The following is a 23,167-nucleotide window of genomic DNA, read 5'->3' as shown; positions in this document are numbered from 1 at the left end:
TATAGTATATTTAATATTTATTTTACATTGTTCAATAAAATGTCAGGTGTATTCATCCTGTTTAAATGTTATTGAATTATCCCATATACATATATGTGATGTGTTCATTTTTATGTCATATGCATATATGTGATGTGGTCATTTTTATGTGTATTTAATTTCCACTTGCTTATAGCGACAATGATACATTGTACACACCATCGCCCATACACATACACACACACAAACATGCATACATATATATATATATATATATATATATATATATAATTACATGTGTGTGCCTGTACATATATATGTACATATGTGCGTGTTTGTCTGTGCGCGCGTGTGTGCTTGCGGGTGTGTGTGTGTGTGTGTGTGTGTGTGTGTGTGTGTGTGTGTGTGTGTGTGTGTGTGTGTGTGTGTGTGTGTGTGTGTGTGTGTGTGTGTGTGTGTGTGTGTGTGTGTGTGCACGTATAGATAGCTACGCATTCGTATATAGTCTATTACATTTTCCTGTAAAGTGTTCGGTAAAATGTCATTTGTATTAACCCAGTTTAAATTTAATTAAAATCCATCTAACGAGTTTATTTTTGTCTGTTTTTAAATATTTCGTGTAATCTCACATGTTCCAATACTCTTTGACCCCACGGGATTACTAAACTTTTTCTCAATCAATTATCATCGCCAGGCATCAACTAAACAACATACCCACACCCTTACCTGAAGGCAATCACCCCTGTCGTATTTTCTTAACACTTTCACCTACGTGAAACTTTCATTAGCCAATCCTATAATTCACCTATGTTTATTTCGCATCAGGACCTCCAACTATTCTCACGCTCAGCATTCTTTTTTTTTTCTTTTTTTCTTTTTTCTTTTTTTCTTTTCATTTTTTTTTTTTTCATAGGTTCCGAACTTTTCTTTCTCTTTAGCCACATAAAAATATAACAGATAATAATTGACAAACATATGAGGACAATTACGTACTCACCGTTTATGGCAGCGATTATTCCAAAGCAAATAAAAGTTAATACAAATCCCAAGTTGTTTATAGTTGTTGAAAACATCCTTCTTATTCAAAACTCCAATCTATATAAGACCGGCTCAGTCTGAATGTATACACAAGCTTAAAGAATTTGCAGTAAAACTAGTTTTGTTCACTTGATCAAGGAACTGCTTCTAATAACATAATTGGTGTTATTTTTATCGTTACAGTTATTGCAGTAAAAATAATATTAATTTTTGATTATTAATATTATTACAATTATATGTTTAAAAATGTTTTTTGTCGTTTTACAAGCAGTTAAAATACAAATATATGCTAGAGAAGCATTAATAGTTTTGAACCTCTTGTAAGACGTCCACGTAAATAGTCAGCGCATAGAAGCGGCATTTCATGTAGTAGTTGTATTAGTTTTGTAGAAAGTTCATTCCTTGAACTCTATAAAAATTATTGTGTATTGTATGTGAAAGAAGTTCTAGGAGGACATCGCTTTGCATAAAAACAGCTGTTTTTTTCTCATATATGAGTACACAAGAAAGGTTAATCTAAAAATTGTGTCTAATTATTCTAGAATAATGTATTTAAATTTCTACGAAATTCAGTTGAAACGATAGACAACTGTATATAAGCATTCCTATGGTTAAGCAATCGTACATACACGATACTGTACGTAAGTTTCCAGACTTTTTTACAGGCATTTAATATTGTCGTAGACTCTTGATAATTCAGTATGTTATTGCTAAACATCTTGTTAGATGACTGACCAATTTTTATGATTTTAGGTTAAAATGAACAGGTACAGTAGAAATTGGAATACATCCTATTAAAGCCTTATTGTCACAGCTGGTGAATTCCAAAAATGCAATCTGGATGCGAGAACACTTTAGAAGAACTATATGCAATAAAACTTGGAAATGGCATGGATAGAAACGTATGGAATGCTTCAGACTGCTTTTGGACGATCCTGCATGAATTGAGCATCAGTTTTTGGGTGTCATAACAGATAACAGGCAATCTGTGAGAGATGGTGAGAAGTGTGGGTGCAATAAGGGCGTCAGAACACCAGAGTTGATTAACCAAATGAAGAATTTAATGAATAAGTAACGTCGTGTGTCTATAGAGATAATAAGTGCATCGTTTGATGTCAGTCTCAGAACATTGTACACACAATTATTTGCGGGAAACTTAAGATGCAAAGGGGGGGCGTGAATGCATCAATCCACATTTCCATACTTGTCAAAGACAATTTGACCAAGATGGACATCGAGACAGTTTCTCGCTCTCCAGATAGTCTAGACCTTGCTCCTTGTTACTTTTGCTCAAGTAAAAATTTAGAGGTTGTCATTATGAGACAATTGAGGAGATGAAAGAGACCGTGATGAGGGTCATTGATATGCTCCTACAAGAGAACCTCCATGGGGTCTTTCAGAATTGTTGGAAGAATACAAGTGCATTGCAGTCAGAGGAGATGATTTCAAAGGAAACTAGCATTTCATGTGTATACTATCAATAAAATATGCTATACGAAAAAAGTCTGGAAACTTATTGAAGGCAACTTGTATCAGTAAATCTATCCGTTTATCAAGATCTGGGCGCATCTCACTTATCACGGTGATTCATGAAAATGTCATTAGAATTCGGGTACAGTTGGTGTGCTAACACAATGCGATGCCATTCATCAGAAACTATTAGTATTGACAATCGTTAGTCGAACACAACTTAGTTTTTTTGGTTTGTTTTTGTTTTTTGCTTTTTTTTTTCATATATGTGTTAGGAAAGTCTGAGTACATCCTTGTCCCAAAGTTAATAGTGCGTAACTAAGAAGCGTTTAGATTTGAATTCGTCATCGCCGTCTTTATAATCCAAGCCGTTAAAAGCTCAACAAAAAATTTATATCAAAATAAATATGCGTATTAAAGTATTACGTCTATGTTTTTATTAATTGTGGACAAGATAAGTGTATATTCATTTATAGGATTTCTTACCTGTGCTTCAATGTAATATGATGTTGAAGTTAATTGGAGACATATTTTTCCAAATACAAAGGGTTATTACGTATCATTGGCAAGGTTAGCTGTGGTCAAACATACGGAAAAGTTATATACATAATGCATATATGTATATATATATATGTGTGTGTGTGTGTGTATGTGTGTGTGCATGTATATGTATATCTATACACTATACTTTTATCTGGCAAAATTTATTGTCCCTTGACCTATAATGTGTGCATTATGCCAAATTGATCATTGAATAAAGTTTAATTTTTGCTCATTTTCGCATTAAATAATTATCTACTAATATTTATTAATCCCTAACTGTGCATCGAACGAATATCATAAAACTTGGTTCGCTGCATCTAATCATAACAAGGGTGTATACAAAAGTGTAGCCAGATTGGATCAGTAGTTTCTGAGAGAAAGTAGAACCTGAATACTAATCCTTAATAATTCGTATTAAGCTCCTCTGCAAATGTTGGATTCTATATTATCTTTTTTTTGTTGTTTCTTCTTATAGCATTGGCCTACAATAAGTTTCAGTCTCTGGATTTGAAGTTATATTTAGTCGATATGTATTGGTTTATGTAGAGTTGTGACTAATTTTGCTTGTAGCTGTGTTAGTGTCGTCGTCATCAGAAGTAATCATGATTGTAATATACGTGAATACATCGCTTACTAATATTATTAATATGTGTAGGTGTCGTCTTTTAGAGTGGTAAAACTTTTATGCGAAATCAATTGGAAATTTGGGTAAAGTGATTTTTATTGTATCTACATCGATTGTGCTAACAATACTTTATTAAGTATTTTAAGTTAAATGTTTATGAAAACCCAGTTCTTTAAACAAATATATTTAGATTACGTAGACTGACTTATTTTTTATTTTTGAGGGAAGATTATTAAGTTAACTTGAAAAATACTCGGGCAAAATTAAGTACCAAAAAAGCCAGATATAATCGTACTATCAGCCTAGACTCCACCAGATTTGAACAAGATATATTGCATGAGTTTTATTATAAAAACTATCTAAAGTTTAATGCAAAGGACATAGTATCTATAAAGAAATTAAAATTCAAGGAATATTACTCAATTTATATCTTATAACATACAGATCGAAGTTAATGTAAGCCTGGAATATTTTAATTTCAAATAGGTGCTCATATTTTGCCCCTTACACCCCTCTTTAAAATAGTCGAAAGAAATGTCTTAATACGTACATATTGTTATAAATTGGTAAGAATAAAAGAGCATTTGCATTTTTACAAATGCTTTTACTGTTTAATTCCTTTCCATAAAACAAAATTACACTAAACAGAACCTACAATGCGGGCTACAAAATTCAAATGATCAGATAAAAGGTTTAGGAGTGAATCTTAAACATATACACAAACTAGGCATTTTATAATTAAATAAATGTATTTAAGATTTTTAGAAGTATATAGACTATTTAGATGGGATAATTTATGTAGATAAGTGTCTCTGACAGTGGTTGGCGTTGCGTTGTTATTTATAAATAAGTAAAACAAGTTAATAATTCATAATACTGTTTCACAGACGTATTGGTTAATTGAATCATATGAAGGTGTATAAGTGTGTTTTCAATAAAATAATATACTAAAAATAAGTCACGAGTATAACTAATAGAACAACTACTTTTTAACTGAGTTCAAATTGGTTCATCAATATAGTAATCTCCTAGAGTGAATCAATGTCTACTTGTTGAACGATTTCTCTTTGGTATTATAATATTCAATTTCCGATATTGCTTCTTTATTAAAAATGTATCTTTTTTCCGTGGATAATCTTATGAAACTTTGAAAAGGGGCAGTTGTCGACTGGGTCACATTTGGATGATAAGATAGGTGCGAAAGAAATTCGAAGTGATACTCATGTAGCTTTACAATTGTTAAGATAAAGTTCTGACATAATGCACTGTGTTTGTGAATTTCTTATCGGTGGTTTATGCATACCAAAAGCTAACCTTCACTGGACAGTACCTAAATTTCAACTCCCACCATCGTAATATAAACTTGTGATATAATGCATTGTGTTGATAAAATAACCAAATTTAATTTTATTTGTGGCGCTTTGAAAGGATTTCTTACTCAAATGCACCAATGATTCTATATAACATTCGCTACCAATATGTTCTTTCATTTTGAAAATAATTACTTATTAAAACACTTCCGGTATCCCAAAATACGGAGGTTAAATACTTTTCGCCTGATGTTTAGTGTTTGATCAATTTAAACTGTATTTATCCGTTGGTTGTAACTTACTATGAACACAATTTGAGTCCAAAATTTATTTGTGGATCGATCGTTATTTATTTTCTATTTTTCAGTTTTGCTGCGTTGAAACAGTTGTAAATAACACTATAAATCGTCGATGCGTTTTTGTTTCTTGATTAATTATCAGCAAACTTACTTTAAACACACGTCTTATATATTTCCCAACTGTGAATAATTTGAATACTTCTTATCTCGTTATTGTTATGTGAACCCCACGAAGTCACACGAAAGACACCCTTATGTACCCTTGCCTCCGCAACCTGATGAGACAACCTGTGTGGTGTGTCGCAGGACTGAGGAGGCATATGTTTGTCCATAGAGACACCATACCACAGTGGTCTAGTTGACCCAGGCCAGATACTTGATTTTACGTGTCATCTTTCCTTTAGGCCATGTAAGTCGGCTGCTGGTTTGAAGAGCCACCTTCGTAGTCATGTAAGATAAACTGGGTTATGGGATTGTGGTTGGGTTTTTGTTGGGCAGAATGTCAATCATCTGCAAAGATTTAGCAATCATCATATATCAATAATTAAAAATAAAATTCCAGGTAGGTACGTTGTTGAATTTAATCATAGATAATGCTGAGGATTGGAAACAAATAAAATGACCAAAATGAATTAACTAAAATATATTGCACCGATAATAGATTTAAATTCATGAGAAAAACTTACTTAAATGTTTTACTCTATGGAAACGGCAAAAAGTAAAAGTTTTATCATGCAAAATTCAAAGAATATATTGGGAACAAATTTGATGGACAAAATTCTACCAACTTAACATACTTTAAATAATTTCTGCAATAAAATGGATGATACTATGATACATTCACACGAGCTTTAAAATGAGTTAAAAGAAAAATTCCTAAAAATGCATCCAGAGAGGTTTGGGTTTTGATTAAAAGCTAGGCAAAGTTCGCATTAAAAGAAAATGTAATGTCAGTTTTTTTGTTTTTTTTACTAAAAATCAGTACCCTATACGTCAGTACAAATCATTAATAAGAAGCCAAAACGACTAGAAGCGAAGGGTGTAATAGAAAAAAATGCACTATAACCCTTGGACAACAGTTATTGTGTATGTAAAGACAAAATAATAATAATATCAGAATTTGCGCTGATTCTGATTGTTTGGGCCCTGTCGGTGGGGCATTAGAATACACCGACTGCCCCCCTGCAGAGGATAAAAGTCCCTCAATGGGGGTCCTGGATATGACCTTAAACTATATCCAGTAGTGAGGCCCCAGCTTGTGGGCTTTGGGGAGTGTGAAGCCACCTTTTAATTACCATTGCTCCCAGGTCCACTCTGACCCGGAGTGGTAGTACCTGTTAGTGTTCCATCTATGGGTTTAATAGAAACCGACTTGAAAACAACAAATATATTCTATTAAAAATTTTTTCTTCAAAATCTTTGGATTCGGCATTAAATAACCCGAAAAGGGTTGATATGCCATGTTTTTTATGCCGTGTTTTGACAAGCTTCTGGGTTTGACCTTTACTCCTGATCTGAAATGGAACACGCACATCAAGTCTGTTGCCAAGGGGGCTGGAAAGATGGTGGGATACTTCTACCGCTCCAGAAGATATCTCACTACTGATGCAATTCTCTATCTATATAAAAGCCAAGTACGTCCAAGGATGGAATACTGTTGCCATATCTGGGCAGGAGCTGCAAAAAAACAGCCTTTCCTGCCTTGACAGAGTACAAAATAGACTTCGTGGCTTAGTGGGGGATGCCCTTTTCTCTACCCTGCAACCTCTCTCCCACAGAAGAGACGTTGCGAGCCTATCCTTGTTTTATCGTTATTTTCATGGCAGGTACTCATCTGAACTCCAATCTCTGGTCCCCCCCTCGCCAATCTTTCGCGAAAAACACCCGTCTAGCTGAATCCACTGTGAAAAATTTCCCCCACTCTTTATCTGTGCCTAGATCAAAACGTGGATTCCATGAACAAAGCTTCTTTCTTAGAACTGCACGCCTGTGGAACTCTGTTCCGTCTGCCTGCTTCCCACCGGACTACAACTTGGATGTGTTCAATTTCAATGTTAACAAATTCCTAATGAACCGCCCCCTTAAGTAAACACTTCATCAAATCTCCACACTAACGTAATGTACTTGCAATAACCCTTATCCCTGAGTGGCTTCCGGGCCTTGATAAGTGGTGATCACTGTGTAAAAAAAAAATATGCCATAAAACCAAAACAACAACCAACCAATCTGATTGTTTGAAAGAATGAAATTATCCTTTCCCAAGAGCAGAAAACTTTTTTTGCAAAAGTAAGTGGTGAACGAATGTTTTAGAAAACATTCGTTAAATTTGTCTGATGCATATTTGAAACTCCAAGAAAAAAAACCTTTTCCGAATTATTAACTATCGATACACATAAAGGATTATTTTTTTTGCAATACAAACGGGGCGGCCACTATTTTCCAACAAAAGATGGATATGATGTCAGCGGACATAGAAGCAATAATAACTTAATTAGATTATATTCTAATAAAAGGCTGAAATTGTGAAGACTATTTGTAGTGTCCAAAAAACATAAAAGAGAAAAATGTGTTTTTTTCTATAAAATATCTAATATCTAGGACAGATAATTGATTGAAAATAATAGATGAGCAAACGTGATAAAATGTATGCCTGTAAAGGCTAATGTGTCATCATTACAATCATTTTTAAATTTAGTAAATTAGGCTAAAATATAGCGAATATACATATTGTAAGAACTCCGTTAAATTATTCATTAGCAAAATGTAAAGTGCAGCTTAACAGGCAACTGTCAAAAAGTATTTTATACTACAAACTGCGCTAATATCAAATGTTGCTGGCGCATTACAACCATAATATACGCTGCAAATAATGTAGTAATTTTAGTTTGAGTGCAGTTTTTTGTTACAGAAGGATTATGACCGTAAACTAAAACCGATCCATCGCTACTTCCGACGGAAAACTATTCGCGTATAGAGAAGAAATGATAAATAATATTTGTGATAAGAAAATGCAATAAATTCTTGTACGGTAGTGACTCATTGTAAGCAATATTCAATATAAATGCAGCAGGAAAAGCAATTTAGGTATCAGAAGAATGAAGTGTCATGTCATTATGTAATGGTATATTGATGTGAGAAAACCTGCAGGTCGTACCTACAGTGCTAACCAATAAATATTTAAAGAGGTTTTCGTATCAGGCATCCGGGATTTTGTAGAATGAAAGTATTTATATGGAGTTTCAGCGATAAAGAAGGATACTTGAAAATATGGAGAAATATGCAAAAACCGCTGCGCGTCTGTGACCAAAGTACCGCCAATGATATTCAGTCCTTAGTTTAAGACAAAAGAACCCTGATCTTATCCAGAGGGTAAAACGATAAAATTGTCGCAATAAATAAAACGACACTACCGCTTAATCTAAACACTTTTCTTGAAAAAAATCAGTTCAGCTTACTTGATTATGTAGTAGAGCTGATATCTATTCAATGTAGCTGCGTTCAGCCTTAATCAACACCTCCATATGGGTCCGAAACTGGGAGTATGATTTTTTTCACGAAAGCCGGCGGGAGCTCAAAGAATACTCAGCAGATGGCAGTGATCAGGCTGCTTTTAATGTGGTGGGGGGTCATGTTGATGATGTTCTCAAACAAGTAGTCTAGCAGATTTAGGTCAGGGAAGGAGGGATGAAATGAGAGAAGGGTACAACGTTTTAGCACTCCTTCTGAAGCGAAGCCTGGGTCTCCTTGGGCTTGTGGGCCGGTGCCGAGTCCTTCCGCCACACCCAGAGCCTGTCAAAGGCCACCTGGTTTCACCAGATGATCACCACACTCTTCAGCACATTCAGGTAAACTTTGGTGTTGACTTTCAAGCCGACTTCGAAGATGTAAAGTGGCATGATGTAGCCCTCACTTGAAACCACAACAAAAACCATAACTGTGGGTTGTCCAGTGCATAGAGCTGTACTCTAAAGCGTTGAATCGTCAGGATTTACATTATGAGGGTGTTGGAAATGGTTCTGTTGTCATAATTTTTATCTGTAGAGAGCATGGGTTATACAGCGGTGCATGGGATTAGTACACAACTGACCAACTAGTAGATGGTCTGTAATAAAAAAAGAAGAAAACCGATTTTCATCAAACAAAAATTGAATCATGTCGTCACAACTTTATCATTCTACCCTGTACACATTGATCACATTAAACCGATAAAACGAACATAATCTTATCAAATGAAGAATGTGTGCGTGAGGACAATTCCCAACCTATTTACTCAACCAATGTTTGATCTACAGAATTTAATACATAGGGTATTCAGACATATGTAAAACTTCTTGATCGGTTATTATCCGGAAAAGAACTGCTAAGGGGTAAAATATTAAAAAATTGGTACTTGAGAAACATTGGATTTGTCAACTATTTCACGAATGTGCATGCGTGAATGGTTGACATGATAGATTTCTTAAGTTAAGACTAAGTTGGTCTGCAAAGATAACATCAAGCTGGCCTAATGATTATGGTACTTAACTCATTGTCTTTAGGTTTTGGTTTCGATCTCAGCTGAAGTATTTTCTTTTGTTTACTTACAAGCAGTTAACTGTTTAGAAATGGCATAATACTCGCATGCACATGTCTCAGTTTCGGTATGAATTAAAATATAACATTTATGCGTATTTTACGATCGGGCAACGCCGATCGGCCTGCTAGTACATTATAAAACATCCAACATGGAAAGTGTGAATACATATTAATAAACTAAAAAATATATACACCAGACACAAATGAACCACGAAATGAAGTTGTCTGTCATTTCTTATGTTTGAGGTACCCATGCCCATACCAATACAAAAATACATACTAGAAAAAAATATACATCGACAAAACTATAGAAATAGATCCTCAAAAGAACAACACTGTGATGTGAAACTTATATAATAAAATGAAGGGAGGGATTGCGACATGGCACGTACTATATAACCCGTACATACGTGGATATAAAAGAGGGTGCGAGGAATACTCAGAAGGATGCGTATTTCATTTACATGGACGTAGCTCACATCTACCATTCTGAATCCGTCTTGTTTTTTTGTTATACAACTGAATTTTCTCTGTCTTACCGTCTTTCTTTGTGCCATATAACAGTTTACACAGGAAATTAAAATGATTTTTATTGTTTTGGAAATTCGCAACATTAACTTAACTTTAATGACGGTAATTTTAAAAATAATAAACTGATGTTATTCGAATTTGAACACGTCCCATCGCAACGTTTGGACTTTCAAGAATTGATATAGATTTTTATTAACAGTCAAAGGTATATGTCAGATTAGCAATTAACATATGATTTATTAAGAGATACATATGAATGCTGTTATATTTCAAATTACTTTCTTAAATGTTCAAGACAAATGTACTCTCGAAACATAACGAATAAGATACAATCATACTTTGCCCATTTACATACACTTGTGCCCGATATTATTCATACCCCTCGGATCTTTGAGATTTCTATAAGAATATTGCTCAAACCAGAAGGTAGACAATATTAAAGGGATTTCAAACAATAAATCAAGCATAAGCATTTAATTTAAACTCAACAAATAAATAAATTATGCAAGTTTTTACAAGCATCAACACTGATTTTTGACCATTCTTCAATGCAGTAATTCTCCAAATCCCTCAAATTTCTAGGTTTCCGCTTTTTAATCTCAGTTTTTAATATGTGCCAGAGGTTTTCGATAGGGTTCAGGTCGGGACTCTGGCTAGGCCATTCCAAAACATTAATTTGATTATCCTCAAACCATTTCTTGACTATTTTGGCAATATGTTTTGGATCATTATCCTGTTGAAGGACCCAGTTTGGTCCTAAATGGAGCTTCTCCGCATCCTGTCTAATGTTTTTCTGGAGTATCTCCAAATATTGCTCCTTCTTCATGGTTCCGTCTATCTTGACCAAACTACCTGGACCACTAGCCGAAAAGGAGCCCCAAAACATTAGGCTACCACCACCATGTTTCACCGTGGGTATGGTGTTCTTTGGGTTGTAAGCTTCTCCTTTCTTCCTCCAAACGTAAGAAGCATCCATATGGCCAAACAATTCAATTTTTGTTTCGTCAGTCCACAAAATACTTGAGAAAACGGACTCTGGAGAATTCACATGGGTCCTAGCAAATTTTAGACGTGCTGCAAGGTGTTTTCCGGTGTGCAATGGAGTCCTTCTTGGTCTTCTTCCTTTCAGACCATTTTCATGCAGAGTCCTTTGCAATGTTTGCCTTGATATTTTTATACCAGAAGACTCCAGATTTTCTAAAATGTCCTTAGTAGTGGTGGTTGAATTTGCATTGACACTTCTTACAATATTCCTGGTGGTTCTAGCAGACAGTTTCCTTTTCCTTCCTCTACCAATCAAGTTGTTTGCTGTGTGGTGGCTCTGGAATTTTTTGATGATGCTCTGTACTGTTGCTGTAGGGACCTCAAATTTCTTGGAAATTGACTTGTAACCTAAACCATCCTTATGTGAATTCACAATTTTAGTCCTAAGATCATTACTAAGCTCTTTTTTCTTCCCCATTCTAATAATTTTCATTCTTTTATTGGTTTTCAGTTGATATCATTTTAATTTCTGAAAAATGCAAAAAACGAAATGAAATTAATCAAAGGTTGTATAAAAGCATTCAAAATAAGAATCAAACAGGAAACAAACAGTCAGAAACTCGATTAATACTGAAAAAATAAGGGGGTATGATTATTTTTGAACATTGCAGATTTTATAAATAGCTGTATATTTCTTTTATTACAAGTATCCCGAGATTTTAAAATGACGAAAATGATCAGAAGAGGTTTATTAAGAATATGTATCAATATGGACGTAAACAATAAATTCTTACAAAGTTACACCTAATAAACTCAATTTTCAAGGGGGTTATGAATAATATCGGGCACAAGTGTATATATATATATATATATATATATATAGAGAGAGAGAGAGAGAGAGAGAGAGAGAGAACGAAAAGACAAAGAAGATGCAGTTATATCTGCAAGTCTGTATGTATGTATGTATGTATACTTTGACAGCAAGTCATTATTTATGCATGTCTGATTAAACATGGCTGAGTTCGTCTTTTTTTCCAATTTTGCTGGTAATCTTTTTTTATTCGCCGAGCGATCTTTCTTGTTTCGTCTGGTAAGTTATATAATATGGCGCCCAGCGGTTATTTCTCAGCCATATTCTCTAATATTCACCTTTACCCACCTTACACCTACCTATATAGCCAATATAAAATAAAATAGAATTAACTATAAATACGCTCAAGCCTCGATAAAGAACGGCAACAACAAGAACCACAGCTTCTTCTGTTGAAAGCAACCGTTTTTTTTTAACTTGTGGTTTTAAGCGACAATCTATCTGAAACGTTAGCATGTTTAGTGTTGCGACCTTGTGAACTTGTTTATATTTATAATAATCTTAAAATAAAAATAAATATATAACAGAAGGAGGAGTGACAAATGGGAGTTTTTGCGGGAGGTAGTTAAAGAAAACAAGTCATTTAATTCAACATTTAATGTTAAATATTAGTACCTGGATAACGCTGGATAATCTTATTGAAGCGAAAGTGAATCGTCAATATTTTTAATAGAAAATATTTCAATAACTAAAAGGAATGCATTGAGCAAATGCATGGAAGAACATATTTACAGTTAAATATTTATTGTGAATGGTTTTAGGAATGTTAGTTCATAAACAGTGGTATTGATAAGAGATTAGTAAATTTAGTTATTACACAATGGGGGGACCATTGCAATAATAAATAACTGGATTCTACGTCGGAGAATCGAACTAACAAAGAATGAATGCTATACATATTCACGCGCAGTCCGTGCAGTTGTTAGTTAAAATTAAAGTTGGAAGCCGTTCATGAGAAGAGGCTAGCTGTAAGTCTGGATGCGTTCGGTTTGGGAATTGAAGAAAGTGTAATAAGAAAAGAAAATCAGGCGTGCACTCCGAGGAAGAGAAGTTGCAATCATGGAAATAACTGTTATGCGTAAAATATTAGTTGGTCGGTATGAGTTTCTTCAGAAGAAAAGTGTCTTCAACGTCAGAGGTGAGACTAATAAAGAAAATATGTGTCCCTTTATCTGATGTTGAACCAGAGAAAAATGTACGTCTCTTTGTAAACAAATGTTTATAAACTGTTAGGTATTGTCCCGTTATGAAAATGTATTGAATTTATATATACTTCCAACGAACTTAAGATAGATTAAAAGACATTGTTGTATACCGTCTGTCTCGTTAATAGCATTTCAGCTTTGTCACATTTACAGAGGCAACATCATGTTTCATAATCATCAAATGTCAGGGTTTTAATTATATTTAAAATATTTTGCAGTGACTTTATATGTATGCGTAACAAAAAAAACGTTCGGTTTCATATAACATCCCCTTTGTGGGCATGTGTGTGGATGGTTATATATACAACAAACAGCATACCTTTGTTGTCGTTTTCAACTCTTTTTAATAACATAGGGGATTGGGTGATTTTATAAGCTTTTATTCGGCATCCAATTCGATTATTCCGTCGGGATCGCAGTTGCTCCGTTATCTAACACTTTACGCCTCATCCCGAACAACTCGTACCTAGTGGATTACCGCATTTCGTGTCCAGCTGACCTGAAGACTGACACTCGGCTGTTAACCTGCCGTCGTTCGAAAACACTCGTTACATAAACTCACTTATTTCGGGAACTGATGACATTCTTGTCTTATCGTAATATTTAGGTATTCTCATAACATTGTCATCAGCCCGATCGTCCGTTACTCACAGGTCTACCTGAAACATCTGATGTTGCCAGGCCATAATATCCAATAGTAAGACCAGCAAATATATCTTATTTTCTGTAGGTTTTATACTTTTTCTGTAATTATTCTTTAGATGTTTCTTGCCTGCAAATCAAAACATTATATATGTTCCCTATGTGTCACAAGCGTTTTCGAGTCTTTGGCAAATAATCATCAGTTCAAAATATCAAACGAAAACGCATATCAATTGACGATCAATGGACAATTAATGCATATGAATCTATATATAATAAAAGTGAGAATGTGTGTGTGAAGACACTTTTCAGCCTATATACTAAATAAATATTTGATTTACAGATTGGAAATTTGGTATATAGGGGATTTAGACATGTAGAAACCTTTTAACTCGTTTTCATTCAGACAAAAAGCTGATAAGGAGTCAAAATTAAAAAGTTGATACGTGGGGTTCGTCGAATTTTTTATCTATTTGCCAACTGTTCCACGAATATGCATGTGCAACCGTAAAACATGACAGCTTGTTTATGTTAAAAATAAGTACATTTAAAAAAAAACACGTTTTATAGATGTGTCAAGCTGGTCTAATGGTTATCGTGCTTGATGTGTTACATAAAAGGGCTATCCCCTTCTCGTGTAAGTAAGAAGATATATTAGATAAGTGAAAATGATATTAGGATAAGGCTAGAATCGAACCCTGTGGACAAGAGTTAAAGGTAATGGAAAATGGAATGTTAGGATGTCAGTCCAGTGTTAATTTTATTAGAATAGCTAATTAATATTAATGTCAGAAAAAGAGTCGATTTACATTCTTTTAGAAATCTGGATATTAAATATGTCAGTAAAAAGAATGGGCAATACGAATTAAAAATATTGTTAAAAATAGGTTAGATATTAAACAAGGAAAATTGAGGATTCTTTGTTTGCCAGAAGTGTGTTGGACAGACATGTGTAGAAAACGTGAGAGAGTCACGTTGGTCAACAGTACACTTCTGACGTCATAAACAAAGGAGATTTCTCGATATATTGAATCTGTGGGTTCGAAGTTAAAAAGAAGGATGAGAGAGAGAGTCAGTTAGGAGAGATCGAGAGTGGAGCCCCTTTAGAAGCGAATCGAGGGGGAGGGTAGACCATGTAGATCAAAGTTCGAATTCCTGACGTCACCGATCGGTCGGTTGAATAATAAAGGAACCATTTCATTTTGTAACTGTTTGTCTAGTCTGGTCATTCCTCACTACCAAAAAGATAAATGTGTTTTATCATCATCTTGTAACGAAATTTATATAACCACTTCCAAGTATTATGTGCCCCCATCCTCCATCATAAGTGAAGTGTCACCTCTCCTCTACTATGTGTTATAAAAACTGTTGCATCATATATCCCAGTCTGATATAAATGTTTCACTCGAGAATTATCATCACCGAGGTCATGATGTAACAAGAACCGTTATATATAAAGTCCCCTCCATATATGTTAACAAGAACCATCTCAGTCATATACAAATATCTTCCCATCAGAATTGTCCTCACCATCGTTATACATGTGCCCCCAATATGAACTCCCGTCATCTTTAAATATGAGCCTCCTGCTACACAACAGATGTACTATCTTTAGGTTTTTGTTTCGATCTCAGCTCGAGTATTTTTTTATTTTACTTACAAGATATGAACTGTTTAGAAATGACGTAATACTCGAAGGCATATGTCTCAGTTTCTTTGCCACACATTCATTGTCGGAATTTTTTTTTCTATTATCGTCTTTACTCGAACCTCTTCGATTTAGAATTCCCTGTCAACTTTTATTTGATCTGATGGTAACAATATGCAGAAGTTTGAATGCAATCTAAATAACATTTTCCTACCAGAATTCCCAGTTGCGTTTCAATCTTTTATGCGTTATAAACAATACACATTTTGAGTGCGAAAAACTAAAATCAATGCCATCATAAATTTTTCGAAGAAACTGAGCTAAAATTATCCATTACTTGGCACTATTTCAGTTAATTAATTACACCGCATATTGTTTTTTGCCAATCGTTAATGAATAAATGGCAAACCATTGTGAATACACATATTTATATAATTTATTTCTGTGAAATCCATTTACAAATGCAGATTTCGCTTATGATTTGCATATTTTAATATCAGTTAATTTTCCACTAACAAAAATGGTTTTTAATCAATACTAACGCACTTAGCTGTCGTTGCATTTAACCCATGGATCTTTAAAAAGTCACTCAATAAACCTATTTTGATGAGTTCGCTGAAAACCATTTCTAAATGTGTCTTAATACTTATCACTTAAATAAAACAAAAAATTTAAAAAATAATATGTTCCATATGTGTCACAAGCGTTTTCGATTTTTGGCGGATAATCATCAGTTCAAAACTGCAAACGATAAGTTGATGCATATCAATGGACAATCTATATATCTATAAAAATGAAAATGTGTGTGAGGACACTTCTCAACCTATATACTAAACGAATATTTGATCTACAGTCTGGAAATTTGGTATATAGGGAACCCAAATATGTGGAAAACTTTTTAATCTGTGTACATCCGGAAAAAAAGCTGGTAAGGGATCAAAATTGAAAAATTGGTGCGTGGCGTTCGTCGAATTTTTATCTGTTTGTCAACTGTTTCACGAACATGCATGCGCGATCGGAAAACATGAGCTTCTTTAAGAATAATTAGGTTTAAAAAACACTTTTTATAAACGTGTAAAGCTGGTGTAATGGTTATCGCTCTTGACTCACTGGCTTTAGGTTTTAGTTTCGATATCAGCTCGAGTATTTTTTCTCACAAAATGTGGACTGCTTGGAAATAACATATTACTAGCTACATGTCTCAATTTCATTCCGTTTTTTACCTCATTGTTTTTAATGGATTGAATGTTGTATGTTTAATGGCTACGGTATTTCTGTTTATAATTGTTGTGGTTTTGTCCAGGGATTACAATATTAAGGTATTTATTACGAGCGGTTAAACTGCATGTGTGCTCTTCGCTCGACTGCAGAAATGCCTAGCTTACATAGTGCCAGACGAAATCATACTATCATAGACATGGTGGTGTTACCTAACCCATAACAATAAGAAATAAGAATTCTACATTAATTACGGCGTACTTTAATGTAGCGTAATCTTGGTCCATTTTTGTTACCTGGTCGTCTAACTTAATAAATTTAATTATAAGACAAAACGTCACTCGCTTCACAAATCTTATTATTGGTGTTCAATAACCATAATTTGGAATTTAATACATCTTATTATGATTCAAAACTTTCTAAGTGAAGATTGATAATTTGAATTGTTTATATTATTCCAACAACTATTCTCATCTTGATTCTCACAAAATGTTTGGAAATGGACGTATGATCTTTTTTTCTTTTGCGTCATGTTGAATTCAGTATAGGTTTCAGCGATCGACAAGATACAGCTGAAGAAGTTCGGAGTGAACATCGGCCAAATGTTGTGAGAATAAAAATCAAGATGAGTATAATAGTTAAAATAATAAGATTAAAATCTGCTTATAGTAGAGGATGTGTATCTGTCTGTAACCAAAACTCTGTCACAATCTACATCAGAATAGTTGTCGATTGTACTTGTAAATTTGAATCATCAATGAGTTTTTTACATCGCTTAGTTATTTAAGTTTATTTAAAAGTTAATTTATGTATGCAATTTTATTTTGGTTCACCTACTGAATCATGCAATTAATTGATGTATTGGTTTTTAAACTGATTCATTAATGATTGCATCTATTTATGAAAAATTGCAAATGTTATCGAAAGTGCTAAAATATGAGGAGACTTGTTGTCACTCAGACTTCATGGAACACCACTGATTTTTGTTCGATCTCTGATGATCATCTTTGTAAGAATTCTTCAGTGAGTACACACGATGATATCATTTGGTAAAAAGTAAATCTAAAAACGAATGTTTTATTGCTGCCGTACGTGATAAATGATTTGACCAACCATACACTATCAAGAAAAGAGACTGAAACTAGTCGTAAATGACTCCCTTGTGCCAAGTTGCAATATATTATAATCAATAATCGATTATAGCATTTAATATGATAGCATTTCTCAATTTAGAGTTATTTTATATTGAGCAGCAATCAATGAGTATAGAAATCAAGAACGCACTTTTGTTGAGCAGTGGAAAGTTTATGGAGATATTTCCCTCACATAGTCTCGTGTAGAAGTCAAGCCGATATGAGTATAAAGCAAATGAAAATGGAAAGAAAGAAGATAACGATGATGTTGCTGATGATGATGGTGATGATAATTATTATCATCATTGTTTCCATTATCATCCTTGTGATCATCATACGACTTGTCATAAATATTGAAGGAAAGTGTCTTGAATATATTGAAGGCAAAATTCACCGCAAAAAATATCATATTACTGCCTACAAACAAAAGGACACCATGTATATCACAACTTGGGTCAATAAGCATCGCGTTCCTCAGAATGGAACCAACCGAGAAGCGAAAAATCAGCAACTGAAACAAATTTTCCCGCCAACAGTGAGATAAACAGTTTCCAAAACCGGATCAACGTCAACTTTATCCATAGTAAATATAAATCAAACCAGTTGCTCATACAGAAACCAGTTATATGGATTGGCAGAGATTACAAGCAGATATTGTATTACACTGTAATTGAAAAAACAAAACATCATATACCTGACAATTCCGGGAAAATGTAATACGGATTTGAAATAATTCAATACCATATCAACGGCAAATTTTTTAAAAATTACCTCAATCCTAAGAAAAATATAGACACGCAAATCAACCTTGTTCATGTAATAGGAATAAGATGATGTAAATGAGATATAATTGTCTACGCAATGAAAGATTACGGAATACACATTACATAGGCCTCATTACTAGCAGTTTGAAACATATCAAAATATATACACAAAGAAACAGTTTGAAATAAGATGAAACGGTGCATGAGAATATTAATTAATAATTTCTGTCGAAATTGGGAATTGGGTTCCATGAATAAAGACAGTAATAAGCTACTTGAAAATATCCACATTTCTTATGTTAAGAGAAATGCAGGAAGTGTTCTTACAGCTCACATCGTACGCAGGGATTTGATAATATATTTTTATTTATATATATATATATATATATATGTGTGTGTGTGTGTGTGTGTGTGTGTATTTTTATACAGTGATCACCACTTATCAAGGCCCGGAAGCCACTCAGGGATAAGGGTTATTGCAAGTACATTACGTTGGTGTGGAGATTTGATGAAGTGTTTACTTAAGGGGGCGATTCATTAGGAATTTGTTAACGTTGGACTTAAACACATCCAAGTTGTAGTCCGGTGGGAAGCAGACAGACGGAACAGAGTTCCACAGGCGTGCAGTTCTAAGAAAGAAGCTTTGTTCATGGAATCCGCGTTTTGATTTAGGCACAGATATAGAGTGGGGGAAATTTTTCACAGTGGATTCAGCTAGACGGGTGTTTTTCGTGAAAGATTGGCGAGGGGGCACAGATTGGAGTTCTGAAGAGCACCTGCCATGGAAATAACGATAAAACAAGCATATATATATATATATATATATAGTATATATATATATATATATATATATATATATATATATCCAAGGATATATATATATATATATATATATATATATATATATATATATATATATATATAGTAATTTCAATGGTTATGAGAGTTTTATTTAATTCATATACAACATTGTTTTTATGCTTCACAAAATTTTCATAACCTTGAAATTACTATTCTAGAGGCATACGTGGATATCTTATGTATATATATATATATATATATATATATATATATATATATATATATATATATTTATATACATATATATATATATAAACAATAACATTTGCATATAAACAGAATTTTGCAAATTCATATCTGACCTACATCTTTACGTGATACACCTATGTAGATGGGCATATAGTGTATTAGAATAATACAGAGAAGCTTAGCATATATGAGAAAAATACACATCAGATGAGGATGGCCAATGTGCAAGGATTGTATGTTAATTTATAAATGTAACGTGATCGTTTAACATGAACCGTGTCGTTACATTTCAACCACTCGGACCCGCACTTTGTCTGGTATCGTCCCAGGGAAAAACAAACAAGGAAGAACATAAAAGATGCGACTTGTACGCATTTTGAGGTGAATACAAAAAGCATTTATTCCAGTAATTTCTAACAACGCACTTCACTAGGTTTCAAAATATCACTCACGCGTCGAGCATATCCGTCAAGACGCCCTTTCACCTTTGTGTATAAACAGAATTTTGCACGTTAATATCTGACCTAGATCTCTATGTGATACACCTATGAAGATGAGCATATAGTAGATTAGAATAGGTGTGTTTTACGTCGTCTGCCTTTCCGCTTTCTCTCGCCGCATATGACTCAAAACACGTTCGATCGCTTCCTTTGCTCGATCCCATGTTGTCCTTTTTTATGTCTTTGTTCTGTTTTCTGTGATGTAAGCGTGTGCATACTTGCTTAATTTTCATATGTGTTAAAACAGCTGCTGCTGCTGCTAATAATACTAATTTCGCTATTCTGCTATCCTAGGGCTGATTTTTCTCACACGCGCGCCATCCGCGGTATCTTACAGAAGCGTCCAATGCGTTTGTTAATTGATCCTGGTTATTCATTTTACAAATAACTTAAATAACATTCAAACTTTGGACAACAATATTACTACGAATATGTTGTACCAAACTTAAATTTAACTAGATTGTTCAACTTGTAATACAGTTGGCTACACGTTAACCTCAAATGACTGTCTAAAATTCGCAATTTCTTTATCTTTAATCGTGATTAATATATCTGGGGGGGTGAACTAATTTCTTAGTTCCATCAAAATGAAAGTATGCCTATTTTCATCACGTTTTCTCGAAGTATTCTTATTGCAGCCTTACAAGAAAATAGTTTGATGTAGTTTACAACCAGACGAAACCATCTTGTCTTTGGTGTGTTTGCAGAACGAAAGCGAACATTGAAAATTATATTTGCCAAACCTTCTTGCTTTTACTATAATTATTTCGGACAATTCCAACAGAAAATACGAACGGTGTTTATTAAAACTGACATTGGCTCTACGCGTGTTAAAGCAAACAAAACAAGTTTGGCCTTCGTTAACATATTCGCTCTCGATGAATGACAGGCAAATGCTTTAGACTCTTTATCAACGTCTGAGTTAGCAAATATATTCAGACGGGAGAACATGTCCGTATAAATAGTAATACTAGCAAATGTAGGCATACCGTAGTTGGCTCGTAGGTTTACTAGTTTTATTTACCAATTGATTGGTAGCTTTGCAATATGAGGAGTTAATATGACGTGGTAAAGAAAAACGTTTGTAGAAATATATGAACAAATGTTTTGTTTTTTTGCCAGCAACGATGGCATTTAAGGCATATGTACATTTTCTTATTCATCAACGTTTAGGTCATACCAGAATTTGGTGTATTTGAGACTTCCTTAAATATTTTCTTGAACACTCAATCCATATCAACATGAAACTCGAGTTTTCTTTTAATTATTTTAAATATAAATTCATTTTTAATACCGAATAGTTATTTAATAATTCGATAACACTCCCATTTGATAATAAATTCTTATATTAAATACTGATCATGTATTAATATTTTAGGATTTTATTATAGCACACACATATTGATATTTTTATGCAGAGAATGCTAATAACTTTCCTCTTATCTAATAGAGTGAGGTAACCGATAAATAATATCGCGTGTCATTCATCATTAAATTAAATTGCTGATATATAAAATTCAGTGGCTTCAATGATTAAGTGTTTGTCGGTTGAAATGTTAAATTACCGCGATTTTATTTATGTTTGAAAAGGAAGTTTTTCCTTAAACTAAAAGGGCTCGACTCAGAATATAACGACGTGTACTATGAAATTAATATGCGTCAAATTCTAATCCAATCTCTTTTGTTGTATTATCATGAAATTGTTTAAAGTATATATAGACCGCTATTTTCCACCAACTATACATCCAATAGCAATCTGTATTTAATTCATTTTCTATAATATAACTCTCACCTGTCTGTTTTAATGTATGTCTGTCTGTATGTATGTATGCATGTATGTATGTATGTATGTATGTATGTATGCGAAAGAACCCTTTTCCATGGTCAACGGCCAACTAGCACCATGTATATTTGTGTTTATGTATATATGTGTTGGGGTGGAGAGGGCTCCCGTAAGCCGTGGTGAAGGCAACCTTTTTAAGAGAAGCAAATCTCTGATTTAAAAAAAAAACATAAAGCGGTAGACCAGTACCCGCATTAAGCTGGTCTACAGTTTAACTTGTTGCTGGCTATCTTGCTCTTGCTTGTTGCTGGATCTCAACATTTTGAACCGAGAGAGAGACTTAGCTGTCGTACAAAGCTAAGACGCTGTAACATCATCTTTGTATAGATACTCCCTCAGGAATTTGGGCTCATGGACTTTAAGTGTCTGGCGGAGTGGCACTTGTCTGACAAGACGTTGCAATCTTCTTCTTCATGTATGTATGCCTAAAATTTTTGAAAGAGGCGACGGATTTTCACGGGATTGTTATTGTGTTGAAGCTCAATCCTTCGAACGACAAAAATCGAAAAATTGGCTAAAAACATTACTTTCTTCACCCTAAACTTCTTTTCCTCTTCGCCGTACGGGTTCAAGCCTGGCTGCCTGCTACCACATTTTTTTTTTTTTTGCTCAACAGAAACGTCTAAACACCCAGGCAACGCCGAGCAACCAGGCTCGTTTACTATAAATCGTCTCCAATTGGCATGGTTTATCGATATTAAATCACGTAATTTATATTGATTTACGTTACAGTTTTTGTTAATTATGATCAGCATATTTATTATTCGGAACCACCGCTATATTTTTCTAGTAAATGTTTTTGTTTATTGATTTAATATTTTCATTTTCTTCATTTATTCATTTCTTTAATCACAAATTCCATTATCTTTCAATCGAATGAACCAAGTGTGTTCACATGTTCGCGCGTTTATTTATATTTTTCGTGCGTTTAGTTATTTA

At 33.9% G+C, this 23,167-nt stretch overlaps 2 protein-coding genes across 4 annotated transcripts in view; one reads left to right on the top strand and one right to left on the bottom strand.

Annotated features, from left to right (window-relative positions):
* LOC145292837 (uncharacterized) overlaps positions 1-1,803 on the bottom strand; it is a 212,113-nt gene extending 210,310 nt beyond the window's left edge. Inside the window, exon 1 of one of the 3 annotated variants that reach the window (XM_080138883.1) lies at positions 977-1,803. In XM_080138883.1, coding sequence (XP_079995009.1) covers positions 977-1,052 — 76 coding nt within the window. In that variant the 5' untranslated portion in view covers positions 1,053-1,803. The remainder of the gene's footprint in view (positions 1-976) is intronic. The other 2 variants (XM_080138882.1, XM_080138881.1) reach the window with 2 other exon arrangements.
* The window catches only part of LOC145292838 (thyrotropin-releasing hormone receptor-like), a 504,617-nt gene that overhangs the window by 404,361 nt on the left and 77,089 nt on the right, over positions 1-23,167 (top strand). The gene's annotated exons all lie outside the window — the stretch shown is intronic.

Source organism: Euprymna scolopes, chromosome 14, assembly GCF_053919585.1.
Source record: "Euprymna scolopes isolate OS-2025 chromosome 14, ASM5391958v1, whole genome shotgun sequence".
Lineage (NCBI taxonomy): Eukaryota > Metazoa > Mollusca > Cephalopoda > Sepiida > Sepiolidae > Euprymna > Euprymna scolopes.
This window is presented reverse-complemented; position numbering and strand designations above follow the sequence as displayed.